The 25179-nt window shown below is 43.2% G+C and overlaps 1 protein-coding gene across 4 annotated transcripts in view; it reads right to left on the minus strand.

The window, feature by feature from the left end:
• TP53BP2 (tumor protein p53 binding protein 2) overlaps window positions 1-13209 on the minus strand; it is a 68690-nt gene extending 55481 nt beyond the window's left edge. For 2 of the 4 annotated variants that reach the window (XM_024976682.2, XM_059875666.1), the window contains exon 1: window positions 12755-13209. In XM_024976682.2, the coding sequence (XP_024832450.2) occupies window positions 12755-12868 (114 nt within the window). In that variant the 5' untranslated portion in view covers window positions 12869-13209. Of the gene's footprint in view, window positions 1-11968; window positions 12290-12754 lie in introns of those variants that run through there. The other 2 variants (XM_024976681.2, XM_024976683.2) reach the window with 1 other exon arrangement.
• Window positions 13210-25179: the final 11970 nt, after the last annotated feature.

Raw genomic sequence — 25179 nt, forward strand, 5'->3', positions numbered from 1 at the left:
AGGAATATAGGCACATATGAACAAGGATGGACAGGTAAACAGCTGATAAAGGGCCTTGAGGTCAAGTATAATGGACACAGGCTGAAGAATAAGGGACATCACTAGAGTAGTTCTCAAAGTATGGTCCCCAGACCAACAGTATCAGCATCGCTGGGAACTTGCCAGAAACAGAAAGTCTCAGGCCCCCACCTAGACCTCCTGAATCAGAAAACCTTGAGGTATGGCCCAGCAATCCCACTGAAGTTTGAGAACCACTGCATTGGGGCTTATAAGCAGAGATGTAACATGAAACTAAATTTCTGGGTAAATGAACTACAGCATTAGTTCTTTTACCAATAGATAACAGCAGTGCATATTAACCTGTATAGTGTATATTAACTTAAAATGTCAATGGTTAACCCTGTGACAATCAAAACTTCACAGACTTTTAAACCTGTAACTTACCTGTACATCAACTATACTTAAATTAAAAAAAAAAAAAAATCAGATTCATATACAGTGGTATTTTATCTTTGCCTATTTTTAATTTCAAGGAACTTCCAATCAATTATAAGAAATATAAAGACTTAAAACATAGAAGTTATCTGCTCCACAGTCACAGCCTCAAATCACCAAATGAGAAATCTCGAAAAGCTTTCTGGAATAATTCAAAACCATAAAATTGCCTCCAGCCCTGTCCCTCCCACAGACACGCACCTCGAGCCAGGAGGACACTTTCTCTCTGCTTCTCAGACGACTGTTCACATCACAGTTGTCCGGATCCCAGTCTTATCTGTCTTACTGGTCTATAAATTCCTTTGGTACAGAAGTTCTGGCCCTCAAATGCTTCCTCCCAGTTTTTCTCCTCTCCCGAAAAACACAATCTCAGTATCTGTCTGACACACAGCAAATCTGAATATGTGATTGTTCAACTGAACCGATACTGTGGCTCAGAGACTCAAAGTTCCCCGGAAGATGGGAATGTGAACAGGAAACAGATGTGAACAGTGTGTTCACGTCATCAGGCATAAGAAGCACTTATACGTGACCTCGCGGTGTAACTGCAAAGTGAGTTTTCTCAGAGCCAGACCATGTCTCAAGGGAAGAAAACAAAGCATTCTGCTTACTTTAGGATAACCTAAGAAATCTTTTCTCTCCTTTTCAACTATGCCAGAAGCCTGATTTAGGCAAGATTTCAAATTCCAAAATATCTATCAAAGTCGCTCACTTGAAGCTACTCTGCTTTCAGTGTCTGCCATAAACAAACAACAAAATAAAAGAACTAAATAAATATACTTGACTAGTTAATTCTCCATCCCTACCTCAACCCTTCTGTATAAGCTTCATGTTGGCTGGTATACTTTCTTCTAGGCTGAGCACTGCTGTCTTAGGAGCATGTCTAATTTTACACAAAGGCACCATCATAGACTTCACTCTATCTGTTGCTTTTATTCACTAAGCATTGTATTTTTAAACAATTTTTACTGGAGTATAGTTGATTTCCCAACTGTATTAGTTTCAGGTGTACAGCAAAGTGAATCTGATACATATACACATATCCACTCTTTTTGAGATTCTTTTTGCATATAGGTCATTACAGACCCATGGGAAAAGTTCCCTAGAGTAGAGCTCCCTGTAAGCACCGTATTTTTAAGATCCATGCATGATCGCCTGAGCACAACCAATCCATGATTTCTAGTTCTTTCCTTTCTACCTGGCAGTCTGCTATGGAAGTGGTCCTCTATGTTCAAAGATTTCACCTCTGTGAAACTTCTCCCAACAATGGACATATATTTAAATGGGCAAGCACTACCCTCCCCAAGGAAAATTAAAAATAAGAACATTCATTCACCCAAACTACATTTATTAAATGCCACTGTGTGTCAAACACTGTGCTCAGTGTTAGAAACACAGACTAGAGGATGGGTCACACCCTCAAGCCGCACACAGAGCACAAAGCCCCACAGGGCCCCGCAAACACGTGACACAACCGGAGAACTTCCTGGTGGAGGTTCAGATGACGTCCAGTGAGAACAGGGAAAAAAAACCACCCGTCTCAAGGAATACTACTGAACCGAAAAGGGTAGGATGAGTCAGACAAGAAGAGGGCTGTCCAGGCAGAAAAATGGCACATGTAAAGGCACAGCAGTGAGAGGAAACCCGGCGTGCTATCGTCACGCAGCCCCAGAACTGCTGAAACCAGGAAGGTGGGAGGTCAGACAGAAGGAACAGGTCACCTCTCAACCCCTGAGTCACAGCTGTGACGCAGAAACTCGGGACATACACGACTTATTTCACACTGACAATTAAGGCCCAGTCAGACGGCGCAGAGCAGGTGATGGACGTCAATATACAAGAAGGTGCAACTCACTGCCAGCTAGAGGAAAACAGATCAAGCCCCACAGAGGCCTAACACAGCGTCCCTTGGGAGCATGAAGGAGGCGGTGAGCAGATCTTCTTCCCCAACTGCCCTGCAATCCTGAAGGCAGGCCGGCTGAGCAGGGCGAAGGGGGCTGCCCTTCTGCCAGGCACGAGGCACACGCACCACTTACTTTCCCTCCGCAGCGGGCGCTGGGTGTGAAGGGCTGAGTTGCTTCATGTTTTGAGTCTTTCGATCACTTCCCTTCCCCACTGAGAGGCCAAATATTCTACAAATGTATTTGGACACAAAAAAGGCTGAAATCCACTGGGCCAGATGATAAGGAAACTTTGGATCTAGCTAAGGAGATTATGTTGGTATGCTATAGGTAATACAAGTCAGTCTTGAAGAATTCTGGACAGGGGGAGCAACAGACACTATCTCAGATCACCATGGAAGTAGTGTGGAGATGGACTGACGGGGTGAAGGACAGTAAAGGTATAAATAAGGAGAGGATCACCCCTTCCAGGCAGGAGAGGGGTAACACAGAAGAAGAGCACCAGGGGCTAGAGAGGAGGAGTCCGGGACATAGTGATGAAACCATCATGGGAGAAAATGGAAGAACGGATGGAATGCAGGATAACATCCAGGTCTCTTAGTGACCGAAAGCAGCGATCAACACCTACCAGAGAAAGATCCTATTTAACTTTAAAATAAAATTAGTATCCAAAATAGTCCCCTTTTCCAGATCAACAAATTACAAGAAAATAATAATAATAACCTGTGCTGTGCTTAGTCGCTCAGTCATCTCTGACTCTTTGTGACTCCATGGACTGTAGCCCACCAGGCTCCTCTGTCCATGGGGATTCTCCAGGCAAGAATACTGGAGTGGGTTGTCATACCCTCTTCCAGGGGATCCTCCCAACACAGCAATCAACCCAGGTCTCCCTATTTCAGGCAGATTCTTAACTATCAGAGCCACCAGGGAAGTCCAGTAATAACCTACACGTCACAAATTATCAATAGCTAGCAGTTAGCAACTAGATATTGCTGTGATACAGAAAAACACTGGCAGGAAGAGACTCTTTCTAGAATTTAAGTCAGCTCTGATTTCAATTTCCTAGGTCATTGGCTGTTTTGTATCTTTGTCAATAAAATGAAGATTACCATTGATTAAAAAAAAAAAAAAAGGTGAAGGAACTTGTAGGTGAAAGCACTTGAAGCTTTCAAAGCAGATGATCATGGGGTGGAAGGCACAGTTGTTGTAAAATACTTGTAGGGTTAAGGCATCCGCAAGGGACTGATCTCCATGCACGGCGACAGGCTTTCTCTAAAGCTCTGCAGAGCTCTTTAAGGATGTAACAAGTCTGGTTTCTCTTGAGTCTCACAGGAGGAGCTTGTGGAGTGGAATAACCCTGCCCATCCCTGTCCTGATCTTATGCCCAACCCTGGGGTAAGATCAACCCTTCTCTCATCCCTGGGGCTTCTGAACGCCTAGAGCAAGTCACACACTGCATGGACTGAGTTCATAGCGAGTTCACACTAACTGCTGGGCCCTCACAGTATATGATAAAGCTTTTATCCATCTTTGGTGGTTTTCCATTGTCTTCCTACCACAAGGGCTGTCAGGCTCCCCCCATATTTCCCAGTTCTTTGGCTGTGGCACCTCCACAATCTGTTCTCACACAGCAATGGAGGCATCTTTTCTAATCTCTCCATTTATGTCACTTTTACTCCTTAGAACTTTTCCAGGGGCTGTCACATCCCTTCCCCTGGCAACTAAACTCTTCGCCCCGCCCAGGAAAGCCTACAGGCTGCACTTCTCCACCTCCACTCCAGTCACTCGCTCCCAACCACTAAGCTCCGGCCTCATAGTCCCCCTTGCTTCCTCCAGGCCTTTGCACCATCCCCTGGGAATTCTGCCTACTTGATATGTTGTTGTTGTTCAGTCACTAAGTCATGTCCAACTCTGCAACCCCATGGACTGCAGCACGCCAGGATTCCCTATCACTATCTCTTGGGATTTGCTCAAAATCATGTCCATTGAGTCAATGATATCATCCACCCATCTCAGCCGCTGTCATCCCCTTCTCCTCCTGCCCTCAATCTTTCCCAGCCTCAGGGTCTTTTCCAATGAGTCAGTTCACATCAGGTGGCCAAAACACTGGAACTTCAGCTCCAGCATCAGTCCTTCCAATGAATACTCAGGGTTGATTTCCTTTAGGATTGACTCATTTGATCTCCCTGCAGTTCAAGGGACTCTCGAGAGTCCTCTCCAACACCACAGTTCAAAAGCATCAATTCTTTGGCACTCAGCCTTCATTATGGTCCAACTCTCACATCCATACATGACTACTGGAAAAATCATAGCTTTGACTATATGGACCTCTGTCAGCAAAGTAACGTCTCTGCTTTTTAATATGCTGTCTAGGTTTGTCATAGCTTTTTGCTCCTCCCACAGATCTGCACAGGTCTCAGCCAAGATGTCACTTCCCTGACCACCAATCTACAGCAGCCGTCCTAGTCACATGCTGTTTAAATCCTACATAACTCTTTTGTTTTGTTTCTACTTTCCATATCCTCTCCGCTCCAAGCCTCCCACTAAGCTTCAGGAGAGGTACGCTCCTTGAAAACTGTCATCTTCTTTCCTGTATCCATGGCACTGAGAACAGTGCCTGGAATATAGTGGGTGTTCACTGCACACTTATTGAACAGATGTTGTCCCCAAAAGGCCATCCAAAAACAATCAGCAGGTTAATAAGGAAGAAGGAAGATCACTGATTTAATATGATTTCATTCCATACCAGTCTCCAGTTTATTTCCAATAAATTCATCTGATTAAATGGAATCACTCTTCCTCACTATACACACCACCCTGGGGCAGCAAGGGGAGATGCTGTCACTTTGTCCTCATCTGGAGATTCTGCCAGCAGTGGGCATTCCTCCAAGTCACAGATTCACCTCTCAAGCCCCTGGAAAAGACTGCACAATAAAGACGGCAACCTCACAGCAGACTCTCTAGTTTCCTGCCCTCCGTGGCTCTTAACCACCCATTCCACTCTGACCCTTACTCTCCTACCTCACAACGTTCACACCCTGTTTAAACATACCATCAAAAGCAAGATTATCCAATACCCCTCAGACAAAAGGCAATTGTATCAAAGAAAGAAGAAGAAGAAAAAAGGAATCATTACACCCCTTCTCTTTCCCAGATGATGCGAAAGAGCCGAGATCTCTATAGAAGCATTAAAGGTAGAAAAAAATAATAGTCACTGAGCCATTTCCTTTGCACAGGGTGAAGTCAGCTCCACATCAGTCGAAACTTGATAAGAGAACCATTTACCAAATTTATCACCCAGTGTGGATTTACATATGGGAAGATATCTCTGTTTTCCTTAAAGTCAAAAATAATTAGTGTTATGCTCTATAAACCAGTATTTGAAGTTGTCATTAGCCAAAAGAATACCATGACTACTGTCTTGATAAGTATACAGAAACATTCTAGAGCATTTCTTCACAGGTGGACCTGGTTCTCATCTCATTTCTGCCAAGTGACCCAGGGTAAATTACCAAAACCCTATGGGCTTCAAATTCTTTGTTACATGAGAAGGGGGAAGCCTTGCTTCACAGGGTCAAAACCGGATTATCTGAGATGAGCAGCCCAACAGAGGGGCAGGTGTTGGGCACACAAGGGGTTCCAGCAGAAGCTCCCTCTCCACCCTGGGTGGAAAATAAAAGCATGGGGCTTTCAACCATACCAGTTGACAGAGAAATTATTCTTTCCACTACGGAAGATTAACACACTGTCTGGATCATTTCTTATTATTACCACTAGTAGTTTAAAGCAATATTTTACAATAGTTTACTCCTTATGATTCTCTATTACTTTTCTAAACTTGTGTCTTAAGGATTTCTGGTTGAAATGTTGGAAATTTAAATAAATAGTACTAAGTCACAAATCTGTTTCTAGAACAACCACTGAAGTACGCATTTCAAAAGGGAAAATTCAGTATTTATTGGTCCCGTGAAAATTTTCAATGAAAAATCTGGTTCCGTTAACCAAATGAGTCATTTGTGTTTGGATAAATATTAAGCAGAAAAAAGCTAAAAATGGCCACAGTCGCAGAGTCTGTGAAGCTACTTTTCCTACACAGGCTCTAACTATGTTGGGAATTTGCATTTCTTTGATAAGAGAGTTTTCCTCTGATAAGAGAGTATGCAGAATGTTTTAAGAATCACTGCGTCCTTAATGTTCAGTGCTCCTGAAGGCTCTCCTAATGACTAAGACTTCTCAGCTCTCCCCAACAAGATGAAAAATTTTACTGTCACACCTACCACTCCAGCCTAAGTATACCTCTCACAAGGTCTGTCATCTGTTTTTGCTTTTCTCAATGACATCTGATTAAAAGAAAATGTTCTGTTCAGTACCTGCTTCAGTATCATGAAAAAAGAGAAATATTTAAATAATGTTTGACTTGAAAAAGTGGCATGAGCTGAAAAGAACACTCTGGATTCCTGAATTCTTCTATCCCACTCTTCATGTTCTTTGCAGTACTTGTAAGTAGAAAAGGCTGGTGAGAGGTTTACAGGGTTGTTGTTTAATCGCTCAGTCATGTCTAACTCTGCGACCCCACGGACTGCAGCATGCCAGGCTTCCCTGACCTTCACTATCTCTCGGAGCTTGCTCAAACTCATGTCCATTGAGTCGATGATGCCATCCAACCAACTCATGCTCTGTTGTCCCCTTCTCCTGCCCTCAATCTTTCCCAGCATCAGGGTCTTTTCCAATGAGTCGGCGCTTCACATCAGGTGGTCAAAGTATTGGAGCTTCACCATCAGTCCTTCCAATGAATATTCAGGTTGATTCAGAGGTTTATGGTACATGATGGAAATCATATCAACATGTATTGGTACGCTGTTACCCTATTTGAACTAGAAAGAGGCTGGACCTTACATGAGCTGCAAGAATGGCGCAGTGTTAGGTGCACTTTAGAAAGACGTTTTAAGAAGTCTCACATACTATGGTAGATTACCAAGAGATAAAGGTCTACAGTGTTCCTTAAAAGCTCCAGAAAAGAGAGGTTTTGTTTTCTTGTTTTTACCATCTGCTGCTGGGGGACAGGGAACGTAGAGAGAGAGAAAAAACAGTTCTTCCTAGAAGCAGTGTATGAATAAATGACCCTCTGTGTCCCTCTAAGATAAATTCTAAGTTAATTTTTACAATATAAGCAGGTGTATGATTGTGCTACAGTTCTTTATAAAGTCTAAATCCAGTTTCTCTCAAACAGGTAAAAATACAGAAATTGTTAAAATTCTTTTCGGCTTTTAATTAGTGTAGCATAAGTCACAAGAAACAAATTTCACTACAGCACAGGAAATGTGAGATACTTTGCACATTTTCTTTTAAATAGATGATTTGTTTAACAGCCTTTGAGAATTATAGTTCTATAGAGAACCTACCTTAAACTTTATTCTGAAATAAAACCTAAGCTAATGGACTGCATTACTTCTCAACAACAAAAAGGAATTCTTTCAGAACATGGTATAATCATAATAATACAATGTTCCAAAGCTACAACTTGAAAAGGTTTGTCATTTCAAAACACAATTTCAGTTTGGGAAAGTATGTGCAAATAAAACCAGTATATAATACAAATAATACTTTAAAACATGAAAATAATACAAGTATTTCAGCAGAAGTTAAGCTCTCAGGCTGGGGAGCTGACTAAGCTGCCTTTAGAAATACATAAATCTGATTGACCAAGAATGAGACTTCTAAAGGAGCTACTGCAATATCCCATTTTTTTGGTCCCAGACTTCCAAAATTATAAGTTCCAATAATCAGATGATATTTCACAGCATAATGAAATTGCTAGGCGTAATTATGATACCTCTGTAGCATTGAAAGATAAAATGCCATAAACCTAAAAATAAATCATGATTAGTTCAACTGAGCTCTTTAAAATAAGCTATTATTTTCTCCAAAATATTATCCATATTAGGGTTTTGTGGTGAAATTCATTTAAACAGAACACTAAATTAAATAATCGGAAAACCCATTCTCCAAGTCATTAGGGATAAACGACCCATTACAATTTCATTTAAAGTATTAACGTAAATGTGAAGCTGCAAATATGGGATTCAAATGTAAAATGCTCCTTTGTGCCCCTTCATCAAACCAACTGCCCTGTCGATACAGTCAGTGACCATCAGGCATATGTGGCTATTTAGATATAATTAGATTTTTTTTTAAATTCAATTCCTTGGTCTCATTAGTCCCATTTTAAGTGCAGTAGCTGCGGGTGGCTGGTGGCTACCACACTGGACAGCACAGATACAGTTCATTTTCTATCACAGCTGAATATAAATGCCACATATATGACATCAACCACTGAGACAGGCAAATTCAAGTCCTCTGGCCTTCCACACGGCACTGTGGAACACTGTGTGGTTTTGTGAGCAGGTTTTTTTCATTTACCTTTGAGCAGCAGGTACAAACAGAAATTGTTATCAAACTGTATCTAAAAAGAACAGGGAATGCTTTTAGAGTTAGCTAAGCTCTTTCATACCCACTCCAGTGTTCTTGCCTGGAGAATCCCAGGGACAGGGGAGCCTGGTGGGCTGCCGTCTCTGGGGTTGCACAGAGTCGGACACGACTGAAGCAACTTGGCAGCAGCAGCAGCAAGCTCTTTCATAAAAATATTCTTGTTTGAATACAACACTTCACAAAATGAAAAGTAATGAAAAAAGATATGTGATATAATTTTAAACAGCTGAGAAATGTTGCTTTTAATGACGATTTCCCTTTAGTTGATAAATACAACATGAGAATGCCTCATTAAACAGCCATACTGCCAAACTACAAATAACGTTTCTTTAATGAAGAAAAAGATACAGTGTCAAGTAGGAAGGAGTAATCAGTTTCTCCTCACCAAGTTGTGGAAATATCACAGAACCAGACATACCAACTATGGCAGGTATCTCAAAATGAGTGTAATTATTACACCCTTTTCTGCAGTACCCTATCATTATCTCTACTGTGATTCTCAGCACTTGCCTACTTATTTTTAGTTAGCCTACTAAAATGCATCATCCCCTTCTGATTTGGGATCCAATTATCACTTCATGTCCCACATGAAAGAAATTCACTTGATTCTCTACCATTTGTTGAGAAAACACATGAACATAATTTATTTGCACAACTTTAATATAATGCAGTCTAAATAGCAAGTTGTTATCTCCAGCATTCCTGTAAAAGCAATTTTAAAAATGTATTCTTAATGTCACAGAACTGTACATTTTAAAATGGTTAAAACTGTCATTTTTATGTTATGAACATCTCACCTCAACAAGAAAGCATATCAAGGTAATTGTCTACATTCTGAGACTATCCATTTTTCCCTATTAAGCAAAGTGCTTTTTTTTGATAAATTGGTTAGTTTTTCAAAGTAATAAATTTAAAACCTCACTTGATGATGGAATAAAAATCCATATTAAAAGCTAAAGAGAAGAGATATATTTAAGAAAACAGTCTTATTTTCAAATATCCCAACTATTACAGGATAAAGATATAACAAGAGGTTAATAAATGAAATTTTTTTTCATATTTTTTATGTGTTGCCAGTATAAGAATCTCCAGTTTAACCTAACCAATGTTACAAATTCAAGAGAAGTTCTTATCTAGCAACTATCCCGAGAGAGGCAAGGAGGCACTAACTGTTTCATAAACAATAACTCTAATCCTCACAAACATCCTAAAGCTAGGTTACTACTAAAACCCCCATTTTACAGATGGTGAAACAAAACACTAAGAAAGAAAAAAGGCTATGGTCACAAAGGTAGGAGCTGAGCAAATACTGCACATGCCACCACATCATGAGTCCTGTTAGATTCTACTGACAGGGTTTCCTTGGTGGTCCAATGGTTAAGAATCTGCCTGCCATTCAGGGGCCACGGGTTTGATCCCCGGTCCAGGAAGATCCCACATGCCAAGGAGCAGCAAAGTCCGTGTGCCACAGCTACTGAGGCAGCACTCTGGGGTCTGTGCCCACAACAAGAGAAGTCACTGCAATGAGAAGCCCACGCACCACAACGAAGAGTGGCCCTCGCTCCCGGCAACTAGACGAAGTCCACGGGCGGCAAGGAAGACCCGGCACAGTCTAAGAAAAATAAATCTTTTTTAAAAAGATTCTACTGACGTTAGGAAACGCAATAGCCTAAAGAGCTATATAACTTTCTATACATTGTGATGATCTGGTATGTAAGAAGGAAAACTTTCATCATCATTAATAATGGCCAAAGAATACCTTAACATACAACTGATCTTTAAGAAAGAAATCATACCGCAACAACAAACACTTGTCTTGCTCCTATTTTTAAGGAAAAAAATCACAAACTGTGAAAGTTATTTTTAGGCAAAGAAATGTAAATACAAGGAATAAAACATTTTAATGACAAAATCCCTCACCCTTCTCCATATTTTAAATATTGGTCATTCACATCACAAACCTAACTTCATAACCAGGTATCAAACTAAAAAAGGACACATAATGCTATTAACACTTTCAAATTCTCTGAATCCTGGCAGGACAAAATATCCCAAACCATCTAAACTGAATTATCAAAACCAATCAATCAAATGTGTCCAGTATGTGAAAGTTTAAGAAACCCTCCCACAACACAAGCTAAGGGGCCAGAAGATAGTGTATTCTGCATCTGAGACTGCATATACACAAAATTTGTCCTCACTCATTCCACAGACTCTATAAAAGTAAAAGAAAAGTGATTTCTTTGTTTCCACAAATGAAGCCATAAGAAAACATCGCTCGACTGCAAGATAATCCTGCTTCAGTGGCAGAAGTGTAAAGTACATACAATTTCCTCGAGGAAACACGCTACTGAAATCTGCATAAGCCACTGCAACCCTCCAGCTTCTGCGACCGTTGAAGAAAAAGGGCATTTCAAACGTCTCAAACCTGTTGTTCACCTGTGTGGCCTGGTGGACACGTCGAAAGCGTACGGAGTCTATAAAGAACTCACCAACCTTCTCCGAGGGCTCGCTAAACAAGCTGTGGAAACGGTGGGAGCCAGGCAAATGCGTTTTTACTGCTATCAAAAACTTTGAGGCTTCATTTATTAAAATCAGTTTCCAGATAAAAAGAGTTGGCCATCACCGATATCAAGATCGAAATTCAACTAAAAACAAAAGGTACGCTTTTCGGTACGTGTATTTCATGCCAACTTGAAGTTGTTTCTTGTTTTTTTTAAGACAAAGCAAATAAGATTCCCGGTTCCCTTGTTCTTGACCTTCAGGAACTGCAAAAAAAAGTCAGGACCCAGCCAGACAGAAAAAGAAAAGTTTAGAGTGGCTGCCGCACCGGCTCGGGAGCAGTTGCTGGGACCCCTACCCTCGGTGAGGGTCTCCCCGTTCCCGCACGCGGGAGCTTGGGGTGGGGAGGATGGAGCCGCTCGCGGGAGGTGAGCTATGCACGGACCACCCGCGACGCGGACTCAGCCCCCCGCCGCCGCCATCCCCGGGCTCTGCTCCGGACCCGCACGAAGGCGGGCACCAGACCCCTGCCCGCGACCCCGCACACTTCCGGTCCCGGCCCCTACCGCCCGTCCGCTTACCGGCATCATTTTGGACCCGAACCGCATCGAAGCTGGTGGCGAGATGACGGCCCGGAGCCAAGCGGAGGCACCCCGGAGTGTGGGGGTCGCACGGTGCGGGGGAGGGGAGCGCAGAGGGAGGCCGCCCGAAGGCGGCGGACCTGTTGCAAAGAGGCGGCGGGTGGCGGGGCGGCGTGCGGGTCCCCAAAGCTCTCAGTGCGGGCTGGGGCGCCACCGAGCCCCGAGCCCACCTCCGGCCAGGCCCCCCCGTACGTGGCTTTGTCTGCTCCGCGCTCGCCACGGCCCGGACTCCCTCCTCGGCTCCGAAACCAACTAATCCCCGGGCCGGGCCCCCGCCGCCCGCGCCGGCTCCGCCCCCCGCGCGGGGCCCCGCCCGCGGCGCGCGAGGCGGGGTGGGGGAGGGGAGGCCGCGGGGACGGAGCCGCGCGGGCCCGCGGCGGGAGGGAGGCCGGGGGCGGGAGCGCGCCCGGGGCGGCGGGGCCGCGCCGCCTTTATTTGCCTTCGGGATGACAAGTTACCGGGGGCGCGCGCGGCGGAGCCACCAGAGCGCGCGCGCGCCCGCAGGCGGAGCCGAGGACTCTGAGGCCGCCTCTGGAAGACAAAATAAGGAAAGCGCCGGACGAACCCCAGTGTTGCTGCGGCCGTCACCTCCCCGCAGTTTCGAACTGGGTCGGGGTGGGGGAAAGCGGGGGGAGTGGGGGCTGAATCCTGGGCGGAAACTTGGCACCTGGACGGTTCCTCCCCGGAGCACCGCCGCCGGCCTCGGCCGGAGCCAGACGACCGTACCTCCTGGGAGGACCCAGCCGCGGGGCTGGAGTGGCCGAGGTCCCTGGAGGCTCCGGCGACGGCCCGGTCCCAGCAAAATGGAGATCGGCGGGTCCGTCTCAGCTGGCACTGCATTCCGAGAGTTCCTGGTGGAGGAGTCCTCGGGCTGTCGCCTTCCCTCTCTTCTGCATCGCCCAAACTCTAGTTTAGAACTCTGTGTGACTTTCTGTAACTAAAAACAAACAACAAAACCCCGAACATTAAAAAATAACTAAAATGATCAATTTTGTTTGTTTTACCACAATAAAAATAAGTAAATAAAACCAAAAAAAGTTTGAAGCAGCTTTCCGAGGAGCTTCTTTTTCTGCTATTCTAAAAAGTCCTGGATTTCCTCTCTGAAGGGTACTCGTTACACCCTCAGGACAGTCTCGGAAATGGCCACACACTCTGCTCCCTTTGCCTAGGAGAATTGCAGTGGCTCATTTTGAAAGAGCAGCAGAGCTGGTTTAGGCACCTTCTTCCACCTTCCAAGGACACAGATTCCTGGAACCCTAACTACAGGAAACTGTAGTTCTGTTTAAATTGTCCTTGTGAGCGAGATTAAGTGGAATAAAGCCCCTGCATTCACCTAGCCTCAAGCATGGACAGATCTTTCTTAGTCCAATATTGTTGGTCAGTCGCTCAGTCGTGTCCAACTCTGTGGGACGCCATGGGTTGCACGACGCCAGGATTCCCTGTCCATCACCAGCTCCCAGAGCTTGCTCAAACTCATACCCATTGAGTCGATGATGCCATCCAACCATCTCATCTTCTGTCGCCCTGTTCTCCTCCTGCCGTCAATCTTTCCCAGTATCATGGCCTTTTCCAATGAGTTGACTCTTCACATCAGGTCAAAATATTGGAGCTTCAGCTTCAGCATCAGTCCTTCCAGTGAATACTCAGGGTTGATTTCCTTCAGGATTGACTGGTGTGATGTCCAAGGGACTCTCAAGAGTCTTATAGTCCAATATATCGCTAACCAGAATCTCCATCATCAAACTCTTAGCCTTCTTATCCCAGCTACATATCTGGAAATACTAATATATTAAGCTATGGCTAATTCAATTAGAATCAAAAATTCTCCAAAAATCTAGTGTAAAGCCTAGTTATTTTAAGAGGATTGTCCTAAATTGTAAAGGAAATTCATCCTTTTATTCAGTAAATATTTGTCTAATATTTACTACATGCTGAGTATTCTTCTAAGTATAGGGATACATTAATGAAGACAACAAAATTAGGTGGACAGTAAAATCAGTAGCTGAGTATATTAATAATTAATATTTACATAAATTACCAATTATCTCAGCCAGTCCAAAAAAAAATGACCAAATATAAGACAAAAATTAAGGGGATGAGGCATGCAGGTGAAATTTTAAATCAAGTGGTCGAGGTAGACCTCACTGAAAAGATGATATGTGAGCACAGACTTGAAGGAGTAAACTGCAGCCTTCATGAAGGCTTCCAAGCAGAGGGAACAGCCAGTGCTAAGGCCTTGAGGTAGGAGCCTACTTGGTGTTTCCAGGACCCTCAAGGAAGCCTGGATGGCTAGAGCGGACTGGATAAGATAGAGAGAAGCAGAAGATGAGGTAGAGTGAAATAAAGAGCCAGATAATGTACAGCCTTACGAGCCATTATAAGAACTTTGGCTCTTACTCTGAGTGAAGTGGTTAAGTCATAGAAAAAATTTAACCAATGGCTACCATGATATGACTTCTGTTTTAATGGAATCACACTAGCTGCTGTGGTAAACAGACTGAAAGTTTAGCAGAGAACCTGTAGGAAGAGCTTGCAATAATCCAAGAAAAAGATGAAAGTGGCTTGGGCAGTAATGGTGAACATTGTGAAAAGTAGTCAGATGTGAGATGTATTTTGAAGGTCAAACTCATAGAATTTTGTGACAAGGTAGATATGGAATAGGAGAGTAAAAAGTCAAAGAGAAGTCCAAGGCTTTTGTCCTAAAGAATGGAAATTGCTACCCACCAAGACTGAGAAAAACCCTGAGTGGAGCATGTTGCAGGAAGAGGCAATCGTTAAATTTGAGAATCTTAATTTTAAAAAGCCCTAATCTTGGATTTTAGCACATTTATGGGAACCAAGACTGCCTATTGGCAACCTGCAGGGACTATATAACCGAAAAAACCTATCTCGTATTCCACTGACTTTCATTATTTTCTTGCATGCAAAGAAATATCAGAAACAACTACAAATAAAGTCTCAGAAACGACCACGATCTAGGTCATCCAGAGAAAGAATTCTGGGTATCAATCACTAAACCTCCCATTCTCAACAATGAGAAAACATCTCTCCTTCATATCCAAAAAACACTGTGTGTTACTGGTCACACACAATAGTAAATTATATTTAGAGGGAGCATTGGCAGCCCTGACTTATTAATAAAATAATAACCAAAGTAGAAGAAAGGAGAGAAGAATTGGGATATGATGGCCCGGGTCTATTTTTTTACTGCCTTTTTTTCACGAACGGGCTGTTTTGCTGCTTGTTTCTCCCAAGAACAGGAAAGAAAAGGGGATAGCACCTGGCAGTGTGTCCCGAAACCTACTTCCAGCCAATTGAGAATTCCCTGCTGCCAAAGAGCAGGTATGTTTCTGTTTGAGGGTTTTGTTTTGTTTTCTTTCTCTCCTCTTTTTTTTTTTTTTTAGCATAGAAGCATGAAACCAAAGAAACCTTGTCTGTGCTTTGGTTTCATTTGTTCAAATTCTGTGCCATCATACTGAGCTCTCAGATAAGCTATTTTCTTCCTTCCATCTCTTTCTTCATGCCCACTCTCACCTGCTTATTGGTGGAGAACCTATCGTTCTCCTAACTCGATAATTCTGCAGTCAACTCTGAGAAAGATAAATCACCACTCGCTGGGTGGGGAGCTGCTGTCTTCTCTTTGGATCTCACCTCACCCCCAGGCACAGTACAATTACCTGTTTGGCTTCCCAACCTGTTTGTGTTCCCAACTTCCTCCCCATGTTACTTTCTTTCCCGTTTCCCACAGTGTCGCAAACCTTGCATCCCTCTCTCTCCCCCTCAGGAGATGAACTCCCATCTTCCTTACCCAATGATATTGAGGCTATTGGGGCTTGCACTACACTCCTGCAATATCATTTTCTCCACGTCCAACCTATGTGGCCTTCTCTGCGTTCTTCCTCGCCTTCCCTCTCCTACTGTGGATTCTTTTCTTTAAAAAAAAAGAAAATTATTTATTCTGTTTGGCTGCACTGGATCTTAGTTGCAGCACTCAGGACCCTCTATCTTCTTTGCAGGATCTTAAGTGGCAGAAGGCAAAGAAACTCTTAGCTGTGGCATGTGGAATCTAGTTCCCTGCTGCTGCTGCTAAGTCACTTCAATCGTGTCCGACTCTTTGCGACCCCAGAGATGGCAGCCCACCAGGCTCCCCCGTCCCTGGGATTCTCCAGGCAAGAACACTGGAGTGGGTTGCCATTTCCTTCTCCACTGCATGAAAGTGAAAAGTGAAAGGGATCAAACCCAGGCCCCCTGCATTTGAAGTGCAGAATCTTAGCCACTGGACCACCAAGGGAGTTCCTGTGGATTCACTTTACAACTGTGTGCCTGTATTTTGCCAGGCACTGTTCTAGACTCTAGAGCTACAACAGCCTACAAAACAAAGACTCTGCCTTCATGAAGCTTGTGTTCACGTCAGGGAGTTAGACAATAAATGAATGAGGTTATAATAAATGCTTTGGGTCAGGGATGGGGAACAGCTAGGTACACAAAAGAGGGTAAAGTCTGTTTTGGATACAGTGCTTAGAAAAGGCCTCTTATGGATGAAGTGAAGGACAAAATCAGACTCTAGGCAGTGGAAGAGCCTGAGGCTGCTGCTGCTGCTGCTGCTAAGTCACTTCAGTCGTATCCGACTCTGTGTGACCCCACAGAGTGTGCAATTAAAGAAACAGCAACAAAGGCCAATGTGCCTGGCCTTGAGTGAGTGAGGAGGAGAGTGGTCAGGGAGGTAGAAGATGTAGCCACGGTCTGGATGTATCATGTGGGACCATTTGATGTTCTACCCATTATGCTCCTTCTTGAAACCTCAGATACTCCCATCAAATTTATCTGGTTCTCTCCTGCATTCTCTTTAAATTAACAGTAACCAAAAGACAGAGATGGGACAGAAGCTTCCATTTCAAGCCTCCTTAATGCCATCCATGCTTTTCTCATTGCTTTGACTATCTCCCCCCTCATCCTACTTCTGCTAGCCTTTTAAGTGCCTACCTAAATGTCATTCTTGCAGCTCATGTTTGCTGTTTCTCCACCAGAATTAATCAATATCTCATCTATATTCCATAGCCCTATATATGTATATATAAAATGTATGTATTGTTGTACTTACTATATGATATAGAAAAATATATCTGTCTCTCCAGCTAGACTCAGTGGCAAAATCTATTCATCTATTTACTCAGTGGCAAATCTGTGTATCTTCAGCCTTAATGTTGTGCCTAGGCCATAACAGGTACTCAATAAATGTAAAACTGATGGTACTTAATCGGTGTTTGGGCTTCCCTGGTGATTTAGTGGTAAAGAACCCACCTGCCAATGCAGGAGACAGGGATTTGACACCTGGGTCAGGAAGATCCCCTGAAGAAGGAAATGGCAACCCACTCTAGTTTTCCTAGAAAATTCCTTGGACAGAGGAGACTGGTAGGCTATAGTCCACGGGATCACAAAAGAGTCGGAAACAACAGAGCAACTAAACGAACTAAACAAAACCACAAAACAAGTCAGTATTTACCATGCTCTCTTTTCTCTTTGCTGGGCATAGTGAGGTTGTGTTCTTGACCCCTGCAATAGCCTCAGCAGGGCTTTCTGCCCTGGCCCCTCCAGTCCACCCTCCACCCTAGGAGTTGGCAGATAACTGGCCAAATCTATCCTCCTCCAGTTTTTGTATTGCCGATGAGCAAAATGGTTTTTACATTTTTTTTTTTTTTTTTAATGCTCAGGGCAGAGGGGAGGAAGCAAAAGAAGAACACTTTGTGACACATAAAAATTATACAAAATTCCAATTTCAGTGTCCTTAAGGACAGTTTTATTGGAACACAGTCACACTTACTTGTTTACATATTGTCTGTGGCTGCTTTCACACCACAACAGGGGAGTTGGGTAGTTGTGGTAGAGACTGTATGGCCTGCGAAGCCTAAAATATTATCTGGCCCTTTAAAGAGGAAATTTGCCACTCCTGCTCTAAGAGCAATAAGGATGATCTTTGTAACAGAAGTGTAATTGTGTCACTCCCATGCTTAAAAGTTTTTAATCCAAGGGGATGGGCACATGGATAGGGTAGAGTTGAGGGCTGAAGAACATTGGAGCCAGGTGATAAATGCACATCAAAGTTAATTATGCTTTTCTGTCTTCTTGTGTTTACTCTAAATTCTGGATAATAAAAAAGTTTTTAAGAAAACCCTTCCATTGCTTACTCTTGCTATTAGGGTAAAGAATACTCCATACATGGCCTCCCAGCTTTTGCTTGGTCTAGCTCACACCTAGGAGAAGGCAATGGCACCCCACTCCAGTACTCTTGCCTGGAAAATCCCATGGACGGAGGAGCCTGGTAGGCTGCAGTCCATGGGGTTGCTAAGAGTCAGACACGACTGAGCGACTTCACTTTGACTTTTCAGTTTCATGCACTGGATAAGGAAATGGCAACCCACTCCAGTGTTCTTGCCTAGAGAATTACAGGGACGGGGGAGCCTGGTGGGCTGCGGTCTCTGGGGTTGCACAGAGTCGGACATGACTGAAGCGACACAGCAGCAGCAGCAACTCATACCTACTTTCCAAGACAGTCAGGGTAGAAAGGAGAAACAATACCTCCCCAAATACATGGAAAAAATATTCTCCATTGTTAACTTGGCAAGATAAACTCAGAGCTTTGAAAACATATATCTGTGTACCTTGATTTGGTTAAATAATTCCTTGCTTACTGAAAGTCATGGAACTAGGAGCTCCGGGTTTCTTAGCTTCTGTTGTCATTTCTCTTTCCATACTCCAACTCCTACTCCCGCACCCAGTCTGCCTTCCAACTCCATCCCTCTTCTGAAAGAGCTTTTGCTGCAGTCACTGGTGACCTCTATTCCACTGATGCAATGAACATTTTCAGTCTTCCTCTTTCTTGATCTTCCACCAGCATGGAGCCATGGCTCATTCTCTCCCTTTCAAAACACCTCTTTGCATGCTAAGTCACTTCAGTTGTGCTGACTCTTTGAGACCCTATGGAATGTAGCCTGCCAGGTTCCTCAGTCCATGGAATTCTCCAGGCAAGAATACTGGAGTGGTAGCCATTCTCTTCTCCAGGGGATCTTCCCGACCCAGGGATCAAACCTATGTCTCCTGTGATTTCTGCATTGCAGGCAGATTCTTTACCGCTGAGCTACCTGGGAAACCCCAAAACACCCCTCTCCCTTGCCTTTTAGGACAGTGTTCTCATGGTTTTCCTCCTAATTCTCTCCCTGCTTCTTCTCTGTCTTTTTTTTTTTTCCCAAGATTTTTCTTCATGTGGACCATTTTTAAATTCTTTATTGAATTTGTTACAATATTGCTTCTGTTTTACATTTTGGTTTTTTGGCCACCAGGCATGTGGGATCTTAGCTTCACAACCAGGAGTCGAACCAGTATCCCCTGCATTGGAAGGCAAACTCCAAACACTGGTCTGCCAGGGAAGTCTGTTCTCTGTGTCTTTTGAAGATTCCTTCCTCCTTACCAGCCTTTACATGTTGAAGGTCCTTAAGGCTCAATCCTAGCTGTTTTCTTTTTTCACTGACTGCCTTCTTCCTAGACAATCTTATCCTCAGTCTTAAACCTCATATACACATGGTGTGAATTTTTGTATTTCCAAACCAGACTGCTTCTCTGGGCTGTAGAACTTAGCTATCCAGGGGCAAAGTCACTAACTATATATAGCTACTGAGCCTTTGAAATGTGGCTAGTGCAACTGAGAAACTAAAATTTTAACCTTAATTCATTCAAATGTAAGTGGCCAGTAGTGATTAAAATAGTGAACAATATAGATACAGAATAGTTCCATCATTACAGAAAGTTCTACTGAAGAGTGCTGAATATCTATATTCAGTTATATCCAGCTGTCCATTAGATGTTTCCTCTTGGCTGTCTCAAAGTATTGCAAGTTCAACTGCTCTAAAACCAAAGGTATAGTCTTTCTCCCCAGTATGTTCTGTCTCTGTGAATGGCACATGTGTTCATCCATTTTCTCAAGCCAATAACTCAGGAATCATGCTTAACTTTATTTCTTCCTTATCTCCAACATGTATTCAGTCATCAAACTCTGTTCATTCTCTTTCCGTTTTTGGATATATATTTTTTTTTGGGGGGGGGCGGCCATGCCATGTGGCATGTAGGATCTTATTCTCCAACCAGGGATCAAACCCATATCCCCCGCCGTGGAAGCATGGAGTGTTAACCACTCGACCACCACCAGGGAAGTCCCCTGTTCATTCTATTTCTTAAACATTTCTTCAAACTCCCCATTTTCCATCACCACCACCACCCTGTTAAAGCCACCACCATTTCTCACTTGTCTTATCATAGACAGCCCTACTTAGAGTCTTTCCTTAACATTGCCTCCAAGCCCTGATTGTCTGTCCCCACCCATCCCCTCTCCTTAACAGGTACCACAGTCCCCTCCCTTCCTGAGACTCAGCCGCACCATCCTTTTTCAATCCCTTTCCCACTCTGTGCTTCCTCCAGGACATATGGCAGCATACTCCGAGGACCTCACCTTTATGCCATGTGTCACCACAGGATATTCAGATGATTTGTGTTTCAAGTGTCATTCAATTAATGCTTTCTCTCTCACAAGACTTTGAACCATAGGGTAGGAATTTCAACTCATCCTTGTTTACCACTGATTCTTCAGTACTTAAAATAGGGCCCAGTGTGTTTGAATGAACAAAAGAGTGAATAAATGAATTGTTCATTTGTCTGCAGTGCATGTGATTAAAGCCAGTGCATTAGTCAGCTCAGGCTGCCATAACAAAATAGCATAGAATAAGTGGCTTACACTATAGGAGTTTACTTTTTTTTTTTTTTTTTTTTAATGGTTCTGAAGGCTGGGAAGTCCAAGACCAAGGTGTCAGCCAGTTTGGTTTCCAGGTAAGGGCCCTCTTCCTAGCTGGCAAACTATGTCTTGGCATTTATCCACACACAGCAGAGACAGAAAGAGGAAGCAAACTCTCTGGTGTCTCTTCCTATAAGAGGGAGAATCCCATCATGAGGGCTCCACCTTTAAGACTTGAGCTAAACCTAATTATCTCCCCAAAGCCCCACCCTCAAATATCATCACATGGAGGGGAGCTTTGGGGGGGATGGGAGTGTGGAAGGGAGGGTGGCAGTGCTTCAAAATACGAATGAGGGGATGACACAATTCAGTACATAACTATCTGTAACAGCCATAATTGTACAGTTTTCCAATCCTATGGCCATACAGTATACTCATCACCCTAAAAAGCCATCTCATAAATGCCTATAAAATGTTCCAGTTGAGTTAGAGTCAAAGGATCTATGGAACTAAATAAAACCCATTGCTGAAAAACAAACTGAGGTGCTTGCCCTTCTGCTGATTGTCTATGACGTCATCATCCGTAGAATGACTCTATTGATAATTACTGCACAGCATTTGAAAAGAAAGTCAGTCCACCTGATGAGATTTCAGAAAGTTAGTGAGCAAGCAAGAGAAGTCTAGCCTGAAATGCTGAAAATGGACACTTTTAAGTGCTGAGATGTCACCAAGGACATTGGCCATCAACAGAGCCTGCTGTGGCTTTCTCCCCAGTGCAGATGGGTTTTTATTTCACTGTGAGAAAAGTACATGTATTTCCTCTTGGTCTTTATTAAAATACTCTATGTTAGCCCAGAATGAACTGAGGTCTAGTCAGTTCTATTTAAAACCATTTTAAATGGTCTGTTTAAAACGATTTTTAAATTTGGGATTTATTCAAATATTTTTCAAGAGTGCCCATGAAAACCACTGTGGTTTTACAGATTCATGACCAAAGTTCCTTTGGGGAAAGGACCAATTCTTAAAGTTTTTGATATTCCTTTTAGCCTAGCACACAATGTTTCATTGTCAAGTATTGAATGAATGCAATCATGTTGCTACTATAAATTTTTTGCCAATAGCTAAAGATAACCAATTGAATGAGAAATGAATTGGATTTTCTGTACTGTCATTTAAACCCCATTTATGTGAAGTCCATAACTCAGTTTCAGTACCAATTATTTGCAACACTCAAGTTAGTTATTAATTGACAGTTGAGAACACTCATTTCTAAAAGTCTTGGCTGAACTCAGTTCTTTGTGCTCTTGTTAAGCCCCAGAGGAAGCTTTAAAAAAGACCCACAGAGAAGGTATACTTAGAAGACAATAAAACTGAAAAAAGAGAGTATTATCTGGTTAGAGAGAATTTTCACTTCAAATTAATGAATCCCCAAGCTGTAAGCACTAAAGATTATTTTTTTTTCTTTAAGTAATTTGTTCTCTGAAAGTGTTTATAAGTTGGTTTGGGGGAAAAGTGGAAATCTCATTTCAAGTACACTTCACATTTACCACATCTAATAGAATAAACATGCAATTGAAAAAAATCAATTAAGGCATGCTTGCGGGACCAACTACAGCGAGGTCTCGTAGTCCATTTAAATATGCCTTTGTGTGTGTGCTAAGTCATTTCAGTCGTGTCCAGCTCTTTGTGACCCCATGGACTGTAGCCCGCCAGGCTCCTCTGTCCATGGGATTCTCCAGGCAAGAATGCTGGAGTGGGTAGCCATGCCCTCCTCCAGGGGATCTTCTTGACCCAGGATTCATACCTAGTCTCTTTTGTCTCCTGAACAGGTAGGTATTTATACCTTTCAATTTACACACAGCTTTTCTGTTTAATTCAATAAACACTACTGAATGTCTACTATGAGCCATGAACTGTCTGGGATACAGGATACAATGAAATGAGATACAGATATAGGACTGAAGCCTACACATGCTGCTGCTGCTGCTGCTGCTGCTAAGTCACTTCAGTCGTGTCCGACTCTGTGAGACCCCATAGATGGCAGCCCACCAGGCTCCCCGGTCCCTGGGATTCTCCAGGCAAGAACACTGGAGTGGGTTCCTATTTCCTTCTCCAATGCATGAAAGTGAAAAGTGAAAGTGAAGTCGCTCAGTCATATCCGACTCTTAGCGACCCCATGGACTGCAGCCTATCAGGCTCCTCCGCCCATGGGATTTTCCAGGCAAGAATACTGGAGTGGGGTGCCATTGCCTTCTCCAGAAAGCTACACATAGGGGAATCTTAAACTAGTTAATCTCCGCAATAATTGTGAAGTTGGTACTTCTGTTATCCTGTCTTAAGGGCAAGGGGTCTGAGGCCCAGAGAGTTTAAGTAAACTGTCAGAAGCCTCACAGCAGGGTGCACTGCAGAAGCTAGGATTTGAGCCAAGGTACTTGAGTCCAGAGTCTGCATTCTTAACCTACTTTCCTTTATGGTCTCCTTTCCTTCAGCACTTCTACCCTGAGTGCCTGGGGCACCAGACCAGCCAGTGGGTAAGTGGGACTCAGAGCATATACAGCCTAGTATGTGCATCCTTATGAGCCATGCATGAAATCTAACACACAGGTGCAATGGTTGAAGTTGGCATGGGGAACTGTTTGTACCTAAGCCCCTGACCCTCCCAGGTTAGGACAGTCTGGAAAACACTCAGAGAGAAGGGCTCAGGAGCTGAGTCTAAAAGATGAACTTACCTGAAGGGTTTGTATTTTCTATTTCATTTATTTGAATCGCTGGTTAAATAGTAAATTTTACTTCATTTAAACTAAGTGAAATTGAGTGTCTACTATATGCATAGCAGTATAAAATATACCAATAGACTTGATCTGGGCCCTTGATCAGAAACTGGTGAAGGGGGAAATGTGGGTAGAAATTATAATAACTAAGTCCACCATTTATTGTGCACTTACTAAATGCTCAGTTCACTTCAGTCACTCAGTCATGTCCGACTCTTTGCGACCGCATGGACTGCAGCACACCAGGCTTCCCTGTCCATCACCAATTCCCGGAGTTTACTCAAACTCATGTCCATTGAGTTGGGGATGCCATGCAACCATCTCATCCTCTGTTATCCCCTTCTCCACCCGCCTTCAATCTTTCCCAGCATCAGGGTCTTTTCAAATGAGTCAGTTCTTCACATCAGGTGGCCAAAGTATTGGAGCTTCAGCTTTAGCATCAATCCTTCCAATGAATATTCAGGACTCATTTCCTTTAGGATGAACTGGTTGGATCTCCTTGCAGTCCAAGGGACTCTCAAGAGTCTTCTCCAACACCGCAGTTCAAAAGCATCAATTATTCGGCACTCAGCTTTCTTTATAGTCCAACTCTCACATCCATACATGACTACTGGAAAAACCATAGCTTTGACTAGACTACTTTGTTGGCAAAGTAATGTCTCTGCTTTTGAATATGTTGTCTAGGTTGGTCATAACTTTTCTTCCAAGAAGCAAGTGTCTTTTAATTTCATGACTGCAGTCACCATCTGCAGTGATTTTGAAGCCCCCAAAAATAAAGTCTGTCACTGTTTCCACTGTTTCCCCATCTATTTCCCATGAAATGATGGGACCAGATGCCATGATCCTAGTTTTCCTGAATGTTGAGTTTTAAGCCTATTTTTTCACTCTCCTCTTTCACTTTCTTAAGAGGGTCTTTAGTTCTTCCCTTTCTGCCATAAGTATAGTGTTATCTGCATATCTGAAGTTATTGATATTTCTCCCAGAAATCTTGGTTCCAGCTTGTGCTTCATCCAGTCCAGTATTTCTCATGATGTACCTTGATATAAGTTAAATAAGCAGGGTGACAATATACAGCCTTGATGTACTCCTTTCTCAATTTGGAACCACTCTGCTGTTCCATGTCCAGTTCTAATTCTTGCTTCTTGACCTGAATACAGATTTCTCAGGAGGCAGGTCAGGTGGTCTGGTATTCCCATCTTTTGAAGAATTTTCCAGTTTGTTGTGATCCACACAGTCAAAGGCTTTGGCATAGTCAATAAAGCAGAAGTAGATGTTTTTCTGGAACTCTCTTGCTTTTTCTATCATCCAACAGATGTTGGGAACTTGATCTCTGGTTCGTCTGCCTTTTATAATCCAGCTTGAACATCTGGAAGTTCACGGTTCACGTACTGTTGAAGCCTGTCTTGGAGAATTTTGAGCATTACTTTGCTAGCGTGTGAGAGAGTGCAATTGTGCGGTAGTTTGAGCATTCTTTGGCATTGCCTTTTCTTTGGGATTGGAATGAAAACTGACCTTTTCCAGTCATGTGGCCACTGCTGAGTTTTCCAAATTTGCTAGCATATTGAGTGCAGCACTTTCACAGCATCATCTTTTAGGATTTG

Source organism: Bos taurus, chromosome 16 (assembly GCF_002263795.3).
Source record: "Bos taurus isolate L1 Dominette 01449 registration number 42190680 breed Hereford chromosome 16, ARS-UCD2.0, whole genome shotgun sequence".
Taxonomy (NCBI): domain Eukaryota; kingdom Metazoa; phylum Chordata; class Mammalia; order Artiodactyla; family Bovidae; genus Bos; species Bos taurus.